Here is a 19125-nt window from a genome sequence, read left to right on the forward strand (position 1 = left end):
AAGATTGAAGATCCTGGAAGAAAACCTGAAGCAGTCTGTGAGAAACCTGCACCGTGAAAGCCAAACTTACGGGATTGGTTTCTAAACAATGATTACGATGTGGTGCAGCGGCCCAGTTGGAGTCCAGATCTGAATCCAATCAAGGATTTGTGGCTGGACTTGAGGAATATGCTGCTCACAAGCTGACAGCTTGAGCAGTTTCACACAGGAAGAATGGGAGGAAACATGACAGCAAACAGGACCTGCTAATTCTGCAAACCTTTAATGTTCCAGTTTACCAAAATGTAAAGAACTACAGGTTAAAGCAGTTGTGACTCCATGACTCCATTATACTTCCTGTTTACACACCAGCTGGGGTGCTAATTGTCTGAGGTGTGTCTGGTTGTTGGGGGGGGGGGGGGATCAGTGTTGGACTTTGAAAACACCTGATTTACATAATCTAGTAGAAATTTGTTCTGTCCTCCTGACACTGCAGTGTTTGCTCTCCTTTTCTGCAGCGTCAGCTGTTTCACAGACAGAACAACAGCGCCACCCTGTGGTCAGCTAGATATGAGGGTAAGTTGGTCATCAGTTTACTGTTGTTGAGGCCCTTCTGTTGAGATGCAGTTAGTGTTTAGTTTTTCATTTATCTATTATTATCCTCATGTGAAACCAAGACCTTTTTAAATTGGGTGAACTGTTTAATTTTATTATTAATATTATTTTAATAGATTTATTTTTCCATGGAAAAGTGTTTAGTGGGTTCATCTCATTGTGGCTGAATGGCAGTTTCTTTACGTTTGAATTTTTGTAATTGTAGTCTTACTTTTGCTTCTTTCTGTACAGTTTATTAGTGCATAATGTGTTTTGAAGTATGTCATAATTATGCTTGTGCATGTAATGTTTCATAATTATAATAAAAGTGTCAAATTAATTTGAATTTACCAAAAAATAAATTTTTAAAAAATTAAGTAAAACCAAGATGGAATAAAATCTAACTGTGATAACGGAAAGAATAATATAAAAAAAAAAGAATAAAAGAAAAATAAAATAATTATATTAAACAATAGTTTCTTTAAAGAATTTTAATAATAAATGTAATAAAAATAAATTAAACCAACGCAGAATAAAATTAACTGGAATAATGATAAAAAAATAAGTAAATAAAATAGTTATATTCAACAAGGGTTTCTTTAAATTCTGACTAAACTTAAAAGTTTTATTAAAATTACCAAAATAGGTTTCAATAATAAAAAAATAAATAAAGTGAAACCAGATGGATTCAAATTTAACCGGAATGATAAAAATAAAGGTAAAGAAAATTGACCAAAAACCTGAAATGAAATTTAGGAATTTAGAAATTAAATCAGGATAATTAACACTGAAAAACAGAATAAGGTAACTATAGTAAGTATAGTAATTAATAAATACATATTTAAATACAATGGAAACTGGACAAAAAGGCAATAAAAATGAAATATTAATACAAAATAAAAGATCAAATCTAGATATAAAATGTATTAAAACCTGGGGGGACAGAGCCTTCTCCGTCGCTGCACCCACCCTCTGGAACTCCCTCCCAAAACACATCTGTGACTGCACTGACCTCCCATCATTCAAATCACTACTAAAAACTCACCTGTTCCGTTCTGCTTTTAATGTTTAGCTACTTTTTATTCATTTCTTTCTTTCTTTGTTTTTCACTCCCACTGCTATTTCCTGCTTGTCTTCGATGTTTTTTTGCTGATAATTGTTTTTTGATGTGTTTTAACCGTTTCTGTAAAGCAACTTTGAGAACGCTTCATAAATAAAATGTAATATTATTATTATTATTATTAAAACAATAATAAAAACCAGGAGACGTTAAATCAGTGATTCAATAACATATTTTAATTTTTCAGTGTTTTAGTATAAAAATCCCACCGGCCTGCTGACGGCTGGTTTCCACTCCCGTTGGCTATAACTGTGGTTTTTCCCAGAGAATCAGCTAAAGTACCAAATCTATTTACACACAACATCCACATCCAAGGGCCAAACAAAACAGGAAGTCTACCCATTGCTACCCTGCCAAAATAAAACATCAAACACTATCACCTCACCTCTCAGATTTAATGCTATCAATCCAAAAAGTAAAAAAAACCTCACGTAACAACAAAAGAAGAGGAGGGGCCTCTACATCTGGCTCCTCGTGTGCCCGTAGTATTTTTCTTACAATACTCTCTCTATAAAGTAATGCATATACATTTTCTGCTTTACAATAAATTAGTACAGGCACATTCTCTTCTCTCCTACAGCCGACTGTAGTTCAGTTCAGGTGGAAAAGATGATTTTGTGACGTTTGACAGAAGACTTTGAACTCATCACAGCACACAAACAAAAAGGCTGAAAACCTGAAAAACAAACTGTTAAAAAAACCAAACACATTAGTGGGAAACGTGTGGGCAGCAGATTTTTTTGGTTTCGGTGTGAATGATGCACTTCAGGCATTTTAAACTTTGAGAGCATCTATATAGATTTTATATAAATATGTACAAACAAAAAAAAAGTAGTCCAGTAAAAACATTCAGGTAAAAAAAAAAAAAGATGCAAACACACACAAAAAGTTAATGCCAAAGACGAGAGAACTTGAAGCTTGAGAACTCAATAACTTACAAAAACCGTAAAAAAAAAAGGAGCTGAAATCATGTTCATTACAGTATGCATGTTTGTTTTTTTCTCTATGTAGAGATAGCACCAGCAGAAACACCGACACCGTCAGTGGATCGTCACCTCCGACTGTATAAATATCTGAACACCAAATGTACCAAAACAAACTGAGGGAGTGAATAAATTAGTGTCAGGCCTTGTACAGGATATTTACAGGAGCTGCTGCAGTCACACACACACACACACTGATGGACATTTTCATGGCAGTGAGATTGTTGCAGCAGTCTTGCAGCACATTTAAGGAGGTCAGAGGTCAAATCTGACACATTCAACAGGTTTAGACCCGTGATTTTTCAGTCCTCACAGCCCAGGTTTGACTTGTTTTTTTTTCTCGTTCAACTTTTTGCACCCGCTAACCGAGTCGTCTTCGTTGCATAGCTCTTTGACAAAACTAGATGGCCGTCACAAGCTACAGTATTCGGACGGGGTGGGGGCGGGGGCAGATGTGCGGGGAGACGTGAAAACGATTCGGTTCCAGTTTGCAGGAATTGGTAAACATGACAATGAGTGTGTGTGTTTGTTGTTGTGCGTATGAGGCAGAAACTGTGCATTTCTGCTGTGATGACGGTGTTCAAAACAAAAAGCTGAAAGAGGAGAGATGGACGATGGGAGAGGTGGTGGGAGGAAGAGGAGAAGAAGGAGGAGGAGGTTCAGTCCGTGGCGGCGAGGCCGGCGCTCGGCTCCAGCTTGCCGCTCACACGGTTCAGGTGGTTCATGGCTCGGTCAAAGGCGAGCTGCACAGCTTTTCGGATGCAGGAGGAGCGAGCCTCCGTCAGCTTGATTTTGTCGAGCGTCTGGTTGACCCCGAAGGGAGCCATCTTGGATCTAGGAAGCCATTGCCTGAGGAGAGAGGAGACGAGAGGTCAGGGTGGAACCAGATGGAGAGAAAGCTGCTTCTTGATGACATCAATGACCTCACAGTTTACGTTCCTGACGAATATGACGTTGATGTTACCTGGTCCTCAGTTTGCTACATTTTTAACTGACCCACAGTACAGATTAGCATCTTTTACTACAACGTTTTTGGTCTCTGGTGCGGTTGGTTTGTGGTGAGAAGGTGTTGCGACCTGGATGTGAAGCAACTGCAGTCACATGACACATTGTTTGGGTTAAACATGAGCATGTTACAGTCCTGGAGGATTATTAATGTGCACCTCCTCCTGTACTGCCTTAATATGCACATTCAGCACATCCAATGCATCAAAACATTGTTTTCTAGTTGGAGCCGCGTTTGCCTCGTTTTCAAACTGTATGCTTTGACTAAAATGAACAATGACAGCAATATAGTCCACGATGAGCAGCGCTAAAATCAACCTGCGTAGTTGTCCCTCCATTGTGACATTAGAAAGTGTCACATTTATCTTGCAAGTGTACTCTTCTTCAACGTTTGCTTTACTTCCTGGATTTTTCCCACATGGAAATTCTGACCAATCAAGAGCAGCTTTCTCACACAAGGCATTTGATCTGGTCCTCTTGTAAATGCTGCCGTGAGAACACCAACCAACTCTAGGCAATTATACAACTTTGGAACAACATGAGTCCCTGATTCAGACCAGAGGAGACCACTCTAGGGCTGAGAGCACCATAAAACAAAGTTAAAGTCAGAGATGTAAAAGCAGGATTCATCCATTCATCCCCAGCTGTTGTCTTTGTTAAATAAAATGTCTCCAAAATGCAGCTGCCAGGCTTTTAACGACGTCAGTTTCGGTAATTTTGGTCTAAATAGCCTGACGCCCATTAACCACTTACTAACCACTTCATTTTTATTAAAAAAAAAAAAAAAAAAAAAAAAAAAATCAAACAAAAAACAACAACAGATGACACAAAATTCAAGAGGTCTTTCCTTTTAGTCCGGTGCTCGACTGACTCTGAGCTTTTGTGCTGCATTTCAAAGCACTGTCCATTTAGAGGTGGTGATTTTAATGTTTTGTGATATAAATGTTTTGTCTTTTATTTTATTTTCTGTTGGCTTTGCTGACACACTACCTCGGCTGCTTGTTCACAATTACAGCTGGTAATGCCTTGCTGCGGAATCACAGTGGCCACCCTCTGGTCTCCCTCCAGATCGCCCCACTAAGTACATGGCTTTATTTTGAGCCACAAAACCCCCTTTAGCATTGTTAACTACAATTTCACCACTAGCCTAGCTGACACAGCTAACAGTGCTAACAGAGTTAACAATGCTAAAGGGGTTTGCAGCTCAGAATGAAGCCATGTAATCATTGGGGCGACCTGGGAAGAGACAAGGGGATGGGCACAGTGTTTCCAAAGCAACACCGTTGGGTTAGGACGGCATTACTAGCAGTACCTGCCGAATGAATGGCGCCGCTAGCTAGCTCCCATCAGACCCAGGTGGTGCGCAGTGCAGAAAACTGAGTAGTTGCAATATTAATCTATTGACAAACATGCCTTACTGGGCAAAAATATTCTTGAAGATTAACCGATAAACAGTTAACAGTCGGTGAGTTGCTCACCAGCTGCGCTTGCTGTCGAAGAAGTGGACGAGGAAGAGTTTCTCTGCGGACCTGAACTGCATCCGCTCTCCGGCTCTGAGAACGTCCGGCGGCGGCTGGGGAAGCTCCACCCCGTTGTGCTGACACCCCGTCTTCCGCGCTTTGGGGTCCATGATCTGTGATGGCCGGGGAAAAGAAGAAGAAAAAAAAAAAAACAGAGCGAGATGGAGACTGAGTGAAGCTGCCTCCTCACAGTAACAGTGTGGAGTAATTCCTGGCAGCCGCACAGAAGAAGCCCGCAGTCAGAGACACAAGCATGCAAGGCTGAGTCGAGCCGGAAACGCTCTGAGCGAAGCGGCCGACTCCACACACACCAAGCAGTCCATGATCGGCCAGCCGGAAGCTCCCGCATGGCCGTGAGCACAAATCACGAGCTACAGCACGCACGATGGCAGAGGGGCAGATGGGTAATGAGACACAGAGGGGACCAACACGCACTCACCAGGGCGGGGTAGGAGGGATATCCACTACATTTAGCCCAAACTAGTTTAAGAGGCTCCAGAACAAATGGAGAAGCGGCGGAGGGCTTCCACACCTCTACAGGAACAACGATAAGCAAGTTATGAAGTATTCAATGCAACAGACACAGAGCACAAGCAGTCTGAACACACAACCAAGGACACACACACACACACACACACACGCACTCTCAAACACTCACACACGTTTTTTAAAGATCACCTTTAAAAAAACACTTGAAGAGATTCCTGATGAGTCATAAATAGATTTAAGGCTATTCAGACTGATGCAGGGTTTACAGAGTTGTTTATGCTGAGAACAAAATGTAAAAGTGAAAATGTCCTGACTGATCCTCAGAGAATATTTTTATTGATTTTTCTTCCAGATTCTTGCAGATTATTTTTTTTTGCATTTTTGGTTGTTATTTGAGAGATGACAGAGGAGAGGCAGACTCAGCAGACAGAGAGGTATGACATGCACCAACGCTCCTCAGGCTGGAACTGAACCCTCAACATCACGGTTACGTTGCATGTGCTGTAACCACTCGGCTACTGGCAGAGTACTAAGAGCGTAATGTAATGGACTGTATTTCTTAACGTAAAGCTGGCTGGTTAACATCACTCTGCTGGTGTTGCAGAGCGGCTCCACTTAAAGAGTAACTAAACCCCAAACCACTTTCTTCAGTTTCAGTTTTGGATATTCAGTATGGGGATGCATGATACTGGGCTTTATGCTGATGTCAGGTATGCCGATATAGAACAACTCATTTGGCTGATACCTGATACCGATATCATCAAGTCTCTTCTAAGGTGAAATTAACATCATATTATTCATGCATACTCTTATCATGATGGCCCGCCAGCAGATGGAGACATGAAATACAACTTTTCATGTCTGTAATATTCCGTCATTGTGTGAAGTAAGAAAAAGCGTGTTGGCCGATTCAGTTCATTTTAAATGGCCTTATCGGCCGATAAGGATGACGTGCTGATGTTATCATGGATCCCTGATTTACTTCTTGACATTAGAGCGCAAAATATTTGAATTCTACATACTGCATTATAAATATGCAACTGCTTTCTACTGGTTGAAACCTGGCTACTGCAATCTTATTTTTCAGCCACTGAGGAGTGGCCAGGCATTTCATACCCCCTCCCAGCCCTGTCCCAGGCCCCCAGAAAGTGCAGCAGGCCTTGAAGCCAGTTTTCCTAGTGAAACAGTGAAATAACAACTCCTGAGTACGTCTTGTGATGTGCTGCAGCCCAAAAATACTTTTATCCATTCACTTACATCGGGACAGAACATCTGTGAATCGGTGGATAATTTTTTTTTAAATCTCAAAACCCACACAAAACAATTCATTCCATGAAGAGCCGCATGATTAAATAATTTAAAAGTTTAGATTTGGGTTTCGTTACTCTTTAATGACAGTGCGAATCTTTCAGTGCTTATGGGAAAATTAGAGTGTGTGAAAAGATTAGACAGAGAGAGATTCAGTAAAACTCCCTCTCTTCTTAATATATCTCAGTATAGATCAGTGTCCAAAACGTTCAACTAGCAGCTTCTCATTTGTCGCTTTCACTTGTTTAAAATGATCGGCGACAGCAGATCGTCAGCTGTCGCTAATTAGTTAATTCAGTAAGTAACCAAACTGAACCGAGTGTTTATGTAGTTGCAATAAATCCAACAGAGTGAGACGTCGTCTCTCTTGTGGATCACATCACATTCATGTTGTCTGTTTGTTATTATCTATCTGTTTGTTATTTGTTTTACATATTATGACTTATGTGTCCCTGTTTTTGTGTTTTTTAATGGCCTGAGGTCTTTTTAACATCATGCCGGAGGACTACAGTTGAAAATTAGCCTTTGGCTAACACCAGCACATTTATAGCAATGTTCATTAATGTGCACTGTTCTCTAAATAAATAAATAAATAAATAAATAAATGTCAGGATTTGTTAAACTTTCATTCATGTATCAATAATTTAAGCTTCTAAATGTAACAGTGTATCTTCAGTGTTTGGTTTCAGGAGCTCCTGAGGACTAAAGCGTGTCAGATTCAGCAGGTTATTTCAATCGTCATGAGTTCTGATGCCATGTATTTTGTATTTTAAGGTTCCAGCAGATGAGGCTGTTTAAAGAGACCAGCTGTGCACCAGTCAGATTTTAGTATGAATATGGTTTTAACTTAAACTGCCACTTCATCTGAAAGACAAATGGTCTGGATACTGTTTGTTGAGAGGCCGTGACATGAGTCTATAATTCACTGAACACACACACACGCACAGAAAATAACGGACTTCACTTCCACCTTGTCCATCACAGGTTTCCTGTTTCTGGACTCTTTGTTCATTTATCACTTCCTTCACGGCTGACACCTGCAGCTTTGAGTCTCTGCTGACTTCATCGAGGAGCTCGGAGGCCCCTGGACCTCAGATTGAGAAGCAGTGAGGTGGGAGGAGCTGCTGATTTAAGATTTTATTTTTTACTTCACTGCTCTTTGGGTGACACGGGTGGAACAGCAGTATGGGAAGGAAGGAATAAATAAAACAATGTATGCTTGCTCATAAACAGTATTAGTATAATAACATAGTTTTTATTAAGTTTAGTAAATCAGTAGACAGAGAGAAGAGCTGACCAATCAAAGCGTGCCATGCCGTTTCATGCACATTCATCAGATCTGAGCACACGGACGTCGCTTTGCTCACCTGAAGAGATCTTGGCAGCTTTGGTGAACTCTCCGTTCTCGATGCAGGTCATCAGAGTGCTTTTGTCGTCCACGGTGCTCCGTCGAGCCGCCGGCAGCCGTCCTTTACCGCTTTTCGACACAATGACGGTGCTGAAAGAGACAAGAGGAAAGGCGGGGCGTCTTTAACCACACTGGCTGCAGAGGAATTTCAAAATCAAAATGGAAGGCTCTGCGTTGTGTTGCTGCCATCGTTACAAACAAATCAATCAAATAAAAAAATCAGGGTCCAAATCACAGGTAAAGACCTTCCAGTCTAGAGCAACATATTCATGAGGAATTATTTTTTCCTCCAACTTCTTTACACAGTTTTCTCCATCATGTCACTGTGAACCCAGATCAGACCTCAGCTATTAACTGGGTCAGTGGTACGTAACCACTGTTGACAGATATGATAAACTAAAAACTATTCAAATAAATTCAAAGTCTGGAATGAACTGAACTTTGTATTATCAGTCGACAGCATGACTCTGGGTGTTTCCTCCTGAACTCACCTCGTGCTGCAGAGGACGCTTCCACTGGAGGAGATGCTCGACTCAGAGGCACAGCGGCGGCGAGGCTCCAGCAGGCGGGGAGAAGGTGAGATTTCTTCCTCCTCCACCACAAAACCGTTCGCTATTCCTGAAGAACGCCACAGGAAACATGTCACAGCGTAGTGTAGGGTTATAGTACTTAACCTTAACCACCATAAAGTACTTAAACATCAAAGTTTATGGGGTTTTTTCTGCTGTGATTTTGAAACATGACAGACAGTACCTGTACCGAGGCGTTTTATCGGCGACTCCTCATCATCATCCTCACCGTCAGCGCTGCTGCTGCGTCTTCTCTTCTTCGGCAGGAGCAGTGTCTCCAGTCGAGGAATCACCACTGACAGGAAGGTTTTGGTGCCAAGGGGTGGCAGCGTCACAGCCGGTGCCTCTTGGGTCTTGGTCTTGAGTGGTTTCTGGGGGCTGGTGCTCTTGGACTTGCGGAAGAGGACGCTATTTCGTCGGTTGCAGGTGCCAGAGGCTTCTGTGTGGAGGTCGCCGTTGGGGAGCAGGGGGTCTGGGAGGTGCCCGTTGGGTGCGTCTGTGGGCGCTGAGGTAGATGTGTCAGTGTCGCCATCGAGCTCCATGGGAGTATGGTCCGTGCTGGATTTGACGGCTTTCAGAGGGGGCGGCTCTGAGTCGCCGTGCGAGGTTTCGAGCTGCGTCAGTGAGGTTAACAACTCTAACGTTGGTGGGGGTAAAGGCTTCTCCTCCTGTGGTGTGCAGGGCTCTGCTGGGGGTTCAGGTAGTGCTATCTCCTCTGACTCTGCAGGGGTCGGGCTGGGCTCAGTCGCCACAGGCGGCTGCGTTTGGAGGGACTTCTTCAGGCTAATCTCGCTCCGAACCTCCATGATGGTCTTCTTGAGCAGTTTGAGCCTCTTGCTGCGGGACGGGCTGTGCTTCATGGCCGTGCTCAGGTCCAGCTTCTCCAGCAGCTCCTTCAGCTGATCCTCCGGTGGGGTCAGCCGGCGATAGGTGGGGGTCAGCAGCCGGTCCACTGAGAGACAGATGATCACATGACATCATCAGTATTATCTCCATAACATCACTCTAGCACTTCTGCAGATGATCTAGTTAGGTTAAAAAGAGGACTACAAATATGGTGGAGGGACGACAACAAGCCTCAGGGTGGGGGCGTAAAATAACTCGACCATCCAAATATCCAAACACAGAGATTCAGTTGACAATGTGTGACACAAACACTGATAGACTTTCTGTCGACTTACCTTCCTCCCAGGTGAAGGGCGGCGGCGGCTCCAGTTTCGGGGCTTCGGGCAGATGAATCCCACCGGGGAAGTCAAAGCCAATTCTCTCAGCCTCCCTTCGGGCCCTGCGGAGGATGGCTCCTCCGTGGTCCTGCATCCGCTGACCTGCCCTGTAGAAAAACGTGTCCTTGGCGTTGTACTTCATGCAGTTGAAGATGATGAGGTTGAAGTCTGCCTCGAACTCCTCCAGGCTCCTGTAGTCATGAGCGTCGATGCGTTTCCTCATGGTGGAGAAGTCCATGGGGTTCTTGATGTGGTCCAGGTAGTCTGGAACCTGCAGGAGACAGAGAGAACACGTTTGAGGCCTCAGGTTTTCTGATTCACTTTTATTTAGGGCTGCAACTAACGATTATTTACGCTGTCGATTAATAAATTAGTTGTTTAGTTGAGAAAATGCCAGAAAATGGTGAAAAGTGTCGATCAATGTTTCCCGGAGCCCTAGATGACGTCTTCAAATGTTGTGTCTTGGAAATCGGATTATTTTTTAACCAATAATCAAACTGTCAATTAATTTCGTAGTTGACAACTAATTAACTGTTCTACTCTACTTTCATTACAGCTAGCACTGTCAGCACTTTATTTGGCTGTTTCAAAATAAAGGTCTACCCCTGCCTTCACATTAAAACACATGCAGGAAGTGATGTGTCCAGGCAACAGTTCTGACAGTCAAATTAAATGTTAACATTTGTTCCATATTTAAAACGTTTCCTAAACATTTTGGTCGATTAAGTAATTTTCTGGTATTCAAACCTAGATTTAGTTAGTAGTTAGTACTGGAACAAGCCGACCGTTACGGGACCACAGCAGCTTCACTGAGTTATTGATGGACAGGGAAGCAGATTGTTCAACAGAGTGAAATATGGTTGCTGACCTCTTTGACACAGACGGGCTGAGCGAAGATACTGTACTGGTCCTTCTCCTGCAGCTGACTGAGCACGGCTCTCAGCAGGATGTTGAAGGGGGTCAGCTGGACCTCCAGCACCGACTGCTGCAGCTTCATCTGATGAGAGAACACACAGTCAGACAACTCTGTGCTGACACTAACCCAAAGTTTCAATACATGTAAACAGCATCAGATATAACAGACAGGTTGGTGTGTGCTGTTTTGCAGTAAGTGTTTATGGTGTGACTCTCCTACCTCCTCTCTCTTCAGCTTCTCCCTCTTCCTGATGAGCTCCAGGAGCAGGCGAGCTCGCTCCAGGTCATGGCGGAGGCGGTGCCACTCCTTCAGCTGCTCCTTCAGCGCCTGGTTCGTCTCCATGCGGTCCTGCAAAAATCACAAATTTCAATTCAGCGCCAAGAATGAAATTAAAAGATAACTCTCTGCTCTGAGCGTCAGCAGCTCTGACCTTTTGCTTGACTTTGGGCGGCTGAGGGTTGGCCTGCAGCCGGCGGATCAGCGGCACGTTATTCCTCGACTGCCTCTTCTGCACCCAGTAGCTCAGCACCCGCTCAACGAACGCACGCTTCCTCTGAACTGCCACCTGGTTCAGGATGGTGTCAAAGCTGATGCACAGAGAAACCAAAGGAGGTATTAATCAAAAAATAATCATCATTTCTTTCAAACCTGAGCAGAAACACAACCTTCTATCTAACAAGCTTTGTGGTTTTTTTCTGTGTCTTTGTGTCTGTAACAGGTAGTAATCAGTTAAATCTCTGATCATCTGACTGCTTGTGTTTCCTGATCCATCAGACCGTGTTACAGACGTTAACTTGGTGAGTATGATGTCATTACGACTGATGGAACACAAATGAGACCCAAGCTCTAATAAACCAGAATTAACCTTAACTGCAACTTATTAATGTAAAGTTATTCAACTGTCAAGGTTCTCTTACCTAGACTCTACTTAATGAACATACCATACATAAATTCATTTAAAAAAAATAATTTAAAAAATGTGGATCTGGAGTTGGGTCTAAATGATTACGGAGGGGACCTGTGAAGACCAGTCAGAAAGTTTATTCAGCTGAAGTTAAACTGAGAGAGAAAACAGACTTGAGTCAACTGAGTATCGGCTAATAATTAATGTGAGTGATGCATTCTGGGAGTCCTGTTTGCCTGCCTACCTTGAAGCGGTGATACTGGGTCCAGAGTTGGTGGGGGTCTCAGGCTCTGGCTGTGGTTCGGGCTCGCCTCTCTTACTCTTCTTCTTGTGCCAGCCCTTGGCCCTGGACTTCCCCCTCTTTTCGGCCCTCTTGTGGCAGGCTCCGTTTTTCGGATGCGGCTCCTCGTAGATGTTGAGCGGCCGGCGGTCACAGCCTTCAGGCGTGTGGCTGCAGCAGAAGGCGGTCTTTTTCACAGAGAAGGTGGTGGCGCCGGACGCCGTCACCTCTTTGACGGGCTCCATCTTCATGTAGAGGCCGGCCTTCTGGGCGCAGCTGACGTGGAAGGCGGTGTAACAGTTGATCTTGTCACACTGGATGCACGCTCCTGCGCCCTTCTCTTTACACAGATAGCAGGTGAGCTTCCAGCGGGCAGGTGGGATATTGCGGACGCCGTCAATGGGCTCAATGAAAACCGTGTCAGAAAAGCCGACCTCAGGCACCCACAGAGCACATGCTACATGCCCCCAGCGGTCATCGTCAGTCTTCTTCAGGGCTCCGCCTCTGTTGGGGCAGAAGACACACTGAGCGGGACGCGACGGACACTGCAGGCAGTGGCGGCATAGCCATTGGCCCTCCGGGATGTACGGCACGCCGTAGCACTCCTGATGCACAGCGATGTTGCAAGAGTCGCAGAAGAGGATGACATTACTGTCGGCTCCGTCTCCATCCATGCAGATGCAACAGACGGCGTCCTCATCCACCAATGACTGCAGGTCGCTCTGACCCTGCGTGGCTGAGTACGACTCCTTCTCAAAGCGGTCCATGAGGAACTCAAACAGGTTGTGCGACACCTGGCTGACGCCCTCGCTCTTCCTCTTCTCATTGATGAGCTCCAGCCAGGCGTAGTCCTCCTCATCCATGTCGTACTCCACCTCCTCGTCCAGCTCCTCTGCCGTCCTCTCTGTGTATTTGTAATACGCCACCGGCCTCTTCGGCACCACCGGCAAGTTGTATTCAACCGTTCTAACCTTTGGCTCCAACAGGCCGCCGGTACTGCCGTGTGTGCCGCTGCTGCCATGTGAGGCCATGAGCGCCGCATTCTTCTTCTGCTGGTTGTTTTTGAGGCGCACAGAACGCACCAGGACCTGCTGGGGCTTCTCATTGTTCTCCTTGTTGCTGTTGCACTCCATAATCTCCTGCGCCGTGGGGTCGTCATCAGTGATAACATCCAGCTTGTCGTAGATGCTGAGCCGGTGCACGCGGCCGTCCACCTCCAGCTCCACTATCCGCTGAGCCTGTGCATACGTCAGCGTCTCCCGGTTGGGCGAAGGCTTGATGGGAGACGAATCCCTCTTCAGCGCCGCAGGTCGGTGATGTCGACTTTTCTTCTTCATCTTGAAGCTGTACAGACCCTGAAAACCAGACAAATCAAACAACGTTGTTAATGACTCATTTGTGTGACACTGAAGCAGCAACAAATACAATTTTTCATGTCATTAACTCTGTGAATCAACAGCCAGCACACAGAGCAGTGTGTGCAGTAATGATTAACAGCCTTAACCCTCAATGAGGCACCGCAGGAACAATGATGGGCAGTTAATGTGTTTACACAAGTACGTCATCACCTCCTCCAGGGTTCAATCACAGACCACCAGAAACATGAAAATACCCAACTTTCTATCTGTGCGTGAAACATTTTAGTTCCAGTGTTTAATATGTTCTGCAGGTCTATCCAACTATACCTTTATTTTTAATGCTATAATATCGTCTCACATGGTACAACTAAGTCTCATACCTGACTCTGATTATAGAAATAACCTGACTGCACTGAGGCTGGGTAGTGTTTGAAAATGTTTGATATTTGTGCCACTGTGATACCAGATTTTCAGAACTGATACTGAAACTATTTTCAATACTTTCGTTTGTGGGTTGTAAACATGTTTATTGTTAAGCTTGGCTAAATATCATATGGTGTGAAGTTAAGAGTTTCCTTATTTAAATCACAAACTCCTGGTTTTAAGACTCAAGGTGGGACCAAGCTCTCGATACTTGATATTTTTCAAAACTAAACGCTAAAGACAAATTTCAGTCAGTATTCAAAAAGGTTTTGAGGTTCCATACCCACCGTTAAACAACAAACAAAACCATTAAAAATATATAATCAATATATTCCACTATAATGCAAGTTAAGCCAGTTCGCCAACAGCACCTCTATATAGGTCATTCCATACCTGACCATGTAGGTCATGGTCAGTCATGGTATTAAACATCAATAACGTTTCAGTGTTGCCTCATTAAAATCAAAATCTTCAAATTTCAGAAGCTTGAAATATCCAATGTTTGGCTTTTTTTGCTTAAAATTTGACTTGCTTCAATTATCATTATAGCTGCCAATTATTTTTTTGTCAACAGACTTTTTAATGAATCTGTTGATTGTTTCAGCTCTACAAACAGAAGTGGCTTTATGTAGAGCAAAAACAATAAGCAGATTAATTGTGACGACGTCTGAGCTGGAATGACTCTTGCATTTAAGGTTTCACTTACCCTGAGGTAGGATGGCAGTGTTAAGAACTTGCCTAAGGGTCCACACTGGATATGTGTTGCCCCATCCTGACTGGGACTCAAACCCTGATCTTTCATGCCAAAATCATTAGTCTTAACTACTGTGTTTGTTTTCCGGCTCTTGCCTGCTCTCGTTTATGTCTTGCTCATCTTTGGTTAGCTGTATTTCTGTATCTGTATCCTCTTGTACATGTGTTATCTGTACTGTGTTTGAGTACACTGACAGCTAATGAAAACCATAGGGCATTCTGCATAATGGGAACTGTAACGTTTGGTATTTAGGGTATATTTTGAAGCTGATGTTTACGTGCTTTTGCAGGACTATTACTTGAATGACTGTTTAGCACGGTGGTAATGCTACTTTTAATTGTAGGGGAACTACGCCCATTTTCAAAATGTATACATTATTACTGTGGTCAAAGACACACCAAAAATATGAGGAAACATGATTAACTCTCCCTCAAATCCATTTGGGTGTTAAAAAGAAAACACATATACTGTGGGTCCACCAAATCAGTCGCCCATTTATTGTCTATGGGGCAGCTCCCGACTTTAAACCCTGTGATATCACAAGTTTGAGACTTTCTTCTCTGGTTTCTGGTTTTGAGAGAGGACAGATCATGTTCACAAATATTCAGGGATCTTTACAAGACAATGAAAAGAAATTGTTGGAATTCTTAAATTAGCTGGTGTTCTGCCTTTAAGTTAAAGATCTGAGTATATCTCAAAGCACTGACTGTATCCTCCTGTAATGTTACAGTATTTTCTCTGAACTGTGTACAACAATATTGAGAGTAGAGTGAATCTAACATTTATGTTTATTACCAATTAATCTGATTATTTTCTCAATTGACTGGTCAATGAAAACTTAGAAAGCAGCTTTTTCAAAGGCCTGTTAAACAGACCTGGTACCTGACATTACTTTAAATGTTTTGACTTGTCTAACCAACATTTTAGACCCCAAAATATTAAATTTACTGTAATATAAGACCAAGGAAAGTAGCAAATCCTGAAATTTAAGAACCTGTTAGTGTCACATTTTGGCAGTTTTGCCTGAAAACAACTTACATGATTATTTGATTATCAAAATAGCTGCCAATTAATTTTCTATAGAACGAATAATCAGTTAGCTCATTGACTGATTGTTGCAGCTCTAGTTGAGAGCAACTGTAAACAAGATGTGTGCACGTCGAGAGGAGAAACAAGCTGCAGAGAATTGTGAACAAGGCCTCCAAAATCATAAGGAAGCTAATTAAGAAAAAGCATGTTGCTCAATTCTGATAGTTCATTTTAAAGCCAATATCGGGCAATACCAATGACATGCCAATATTATCCTGCATCCCTAAAGCAGAATTTATACTTCTGTGTTGAATCTACGCCATTGGTATAGCGTAAGCTCTGCGTCAATGTAGAGCCTTCTCCATAACTCACGCTGTAGCCTGACGTGCACCTCCCCGGAAATGTAACTACTACATTTCGTGGCGACGCAGACTTCCTGTCTATTTTTGTAAATGAAACTATTTCCCTCAGTGGAAACAAAACGTTTATTTACTTTAATTTCACAGATAAGAAACAATTAACTGTGTAGATAATAAAGCCTCCACAAAATTTTAAGTCTTGTGTGATTTATCCTGGCTTCATATGAGCAGAGGAAATCTCTGCTTGTTGCTAGGCTAATATATACAATGTAAAACGCCACAGGCTTGTGCTAATACCGTTAGCATGTTGTATTTGTTTGGAAAACGTGTTTAGTATAAGACAGTTGTGAAGTCAGTGAACCTTGTGAGTTGTAATGGAGCCGAATTTTGTAACATAACCTTTGTTAAATGTTGCTGTTGTCCCTGGCTTCATGTGAGGAGAGGAAACGTTTGCTAACCACTAAGCTAATTTATACAATGTAAAATGCCATAGACTTGTGCTAATAACATTAGCATGTTGTATTTGTGGGGAAAATGTGTCCAGATAAAGACAAGTGTTTGTCTGTGAATGATGTGAGTTATAGTGAAGCTGACCTGTGTACTTGTGTTTGAAATTGTCTCTATTAAGCCATGTTTAATGTGTGTTTAATGTGTGTTTTGAGTCACCATACCTTACAGCACTTCACAGAAACCCTGCTGATGACTAGTGTTTTGGAGGTGTGACTGCAGAATGACACGGGCTAGGGCGTAGGGTCTGCTGCACAAGTATAAATCCTGCTTAATAGTGATGTTAAGGTAATATATAAAGCTAGGATCCACACATAGGACAATGACACAGGGTGATGCTCCTGATACTTTGCTGCAGCTCTTTGCACAGTAGGTCCATTTCATTTCATGGACACTTACATATTGTGTGTACTGACTTGTATGTTGTGAGTTTTATTTTTCATTAATGTGTACTGCCAAAACTATAAGGTTTTGTAATTCCACTTTTATGGCTTTATGTTGTCTTGTGTGTGTGTTTTCTTATGGGATGTGGTGAATGCACAGTTTTATGTGTCTTTATGTGTGTTATGGTGAAAACAAAGGAAATGTTTCACATCGTCAACAATCAAGTGTTCGTATTCCTTAGCTGTTTCAAACCCTGCTTTGTTGCGCCACCAACACGACAACAAAATGCGACTCCAGCTGTAACCTGCAGTTCAGCTCGCAGCTTTAAGTGAAGCTCCGGTGTCTGTTTGTGCAGCTTTCATTCATGAGATCCTGTTTTCAGTTGGCTGCTGAATGGAGTTCCAGTAAAGGGGGCGGAAACAGACCGACTGAGAAAACGTTCACTGGATGAATGAAACAATGTACGGTGAGCAGCACACCTCCACACCGACCACAGCCAGCCTACGGTGGGCTCAGCTGGCCTGGCTGAAGCCGCTGAGAGCTGCTTGTTGTTGGGTATCGCTGGCCGACAGCAGCTGCAGCTCGGTCGGGTTCTCTCTGTTGAACGGTGTCTGCTAACGTTAGCCACCAACTACCGTTAGCTTCACTTAACCGAACCACAACGTCGGTTTGTGTTATTAATCGACCCAGCTTTGACGTGATTTACCAAACACGGGTCTGATACAACAAAAGACGACCCGGCGGTGTGTTCCCATCACACGGCGGACTCTCCGGTGGCCGGTTAAACACATTAGGACACTCCGTCCACAAACCGGGCTAACGTTAGCTTGCTAGCATTACACCTAACTGACGGGGGGAGGAAATATGGCGACCAACACAACAAGAAACTGCCTCGATTGGAAAAGGTGACTTTTCCTCAGGGCAGCGTCGCCTGGTTTTGGCTTTCAACCGGTCCAAACTGAAGGGAGCTGATATTAAATAGGCGAGGACAGAGTGGGGTTGAACTTACCTCGGTATTTTCACGAATTCAGCTTGTAAAAACGGCAGCAATGGCGGCGCGGCCTGCGGAGCGAAGCGGTAGTTAAATCCACATTCAGTCCGCTCATCCAACGGCGGCCGCGGCTCGCGCTGAACCGAGTCAAACCTGGTAGTGACCGACAGGTATCCAGGGCGACGGAGCCGGTTTCTGAGTGTTATTACGTTGATCAGGGTAATTACTGATCAATAAGGACTGTTTATTAGCAGTTAGAAGCGGCAGAGCTCAGCGGCTGCCCGAGCTTCTCTTCCCCAACAACAATGCGGTTGTGTGAGTCCTTGCGTCATGACGTCACCGCGTACAAACGGGTGGGGGGTGCATCGACAGTACAAGCAGCGGAGGAGGAAGTGCTCAGAGCCTGAAGCACACTGCCCAAAACATGACGGGGACGCTTAATAATCACAGTCTAACAGGAAGTCAGTTAAACTTCAGGGATATCAATGTGTCCATGTAGGAAGCACAAGTGATTGTGAATCAGTTTCAGCTGCTTTGGTGCAAATCAAAGTGACAACAGGTGCAATGGAGAGGCAAAAGCAAGACAAGCCCCAAAAAGGGAATGGTTTTACATGTGGTGTCCACAGACAGTTGCTCTGTCCTTATCCTTCCTGACTGATTCTTCTCTAGTTTGGTCTTCTGCTAGTGTCCTTGTCACTACTGGTAGCATGAGGCCGTACCTGCAGCCCAATCAGGTGGCACAGGTAGTCCATCTGCTCCAGGATGGCACAAGAAGGTTTGCTGTGTCTCCCAGCACAGTCTCAAGAGCATGGAGCAGAGCCCCCAGAGGGCACTGTGACCACACTGTCAGAGGGCCCTGGGTTCCTCCTGATGCAGAGGGCGCTGGGTTCCTCCTGGTGCAGAGGGCGCTGGGTTCCTCCTGGTGCAGAGGGCGCTGGGTTCCTCCTGGTGCAGAGGGCGCTGGGTTCCTCCTGGTGCAGAGGGCGCTGGGTTCCTCCTGATGCAGAGGGCGCTGGGTTCCT

At 43.9% G+C, this 19125-nt stretch overlaps 3 protein-coding genes across 10 annotated transcripts in view; 2 read left to right on the forward strand and 1 right to left on the reverse strand.

Moving 5' to 3' along the window:
- Positions 1-19125, forward strand: part of LOC125887009 (E3 ubiquitin-protein ligase TRIM21-like) — a 403613-nt gene that overhangs the window by 347775 nt on the left and 36713 nt on the right. The window lies entirely within an intron of this gene.
- LOC125887010 (E3 ubiquitin-protein ligase TRIM21-like) overlaps positions 1-19125 on the forward strand; it is a 400559-nt gene that overhangs the window by 328886 nt on the left and 52548 nt on the right. The gene's annotated exons all lie outside the window — the stretch shown is intronic.
- LOC125887004 (bromodomain-containing protein 1-like) lies at positions 1848-18430 on the reverse strand. 2 transcript variants are annotated; one of them, XM_049573450.1, is made up of 12 exons: positions 18122-18430; positions 12263-13653; positions 11545-11701; positions 11334-11462; positions 11067-11195; positions 10157-10469; positions 9160-9927; positions 8898-9024; positions 8366-8496; positions 5641-5735; positions 5160-5314; positions 1848-3525 (listed from the first exon to the last, which is right to left on the reverse strand). In XM_049573450.1, the coding sequence occupies exons 2-12, from the start codon at positions 13633-13635 to the stop codon at positions 3336-3338; spliced, it is 3567 nt and encodes a 1188-aa protein (XP_049429407.1). In that variant the 5' UTR covers positions 13636-13653; positions 18122-18430; the 3' UTR covers positions 1848-3335. The 2 variants fall into 2 exon arrangements, with proteins under 2 accessions (XP_049429407.1, XP_049429408.1); XM_049573451.1 differs by lacking the exon at positions 5641-5735 and having other exon boundaries at positions 3360-3525.

This window comes from Epinephelus fuscoguttatus, linkage group LG4, assembly GCF_011397635.1.
Source record: "Epinephelus fuscoguttatus linkage group LG4, E.fuscoguttatus.final_Chr_v1".
Taxonomy (NCBI): domain Eukaryota; kingdom Metazoa; phylum Chordata; class Actinopteri; order Perciformes; family Serranidae; genus Epinephelus; species Epinephelus fuscoguttatus.

Excerpts from the sequence above, each read along its gene's own strand:
- LOC125887004 (XM_049573450.1), bottom strand. The coding sequence starts at position 13,635 with ATGAAGAAGAAAAGTCGACATCACCGACCTGCGGCGCTGAAGAGGGAT. Across the intron at positions 9,928-10,156 it reads GCCCTTCACCTGGGAGGAAG|TGGACCGGCTGCTGACCCCC; the intron begins GTAAGTCGACAG and ends TCTGTCTCTCAG. Across the intron at positions 5,315-5,640 it reads ATCCCTCCTACCCCGCCCTG|ATCATGGACCCCAAAGCGCG; the intron begins GTGAGTGCGTGT and ends CGGCCATCACAG.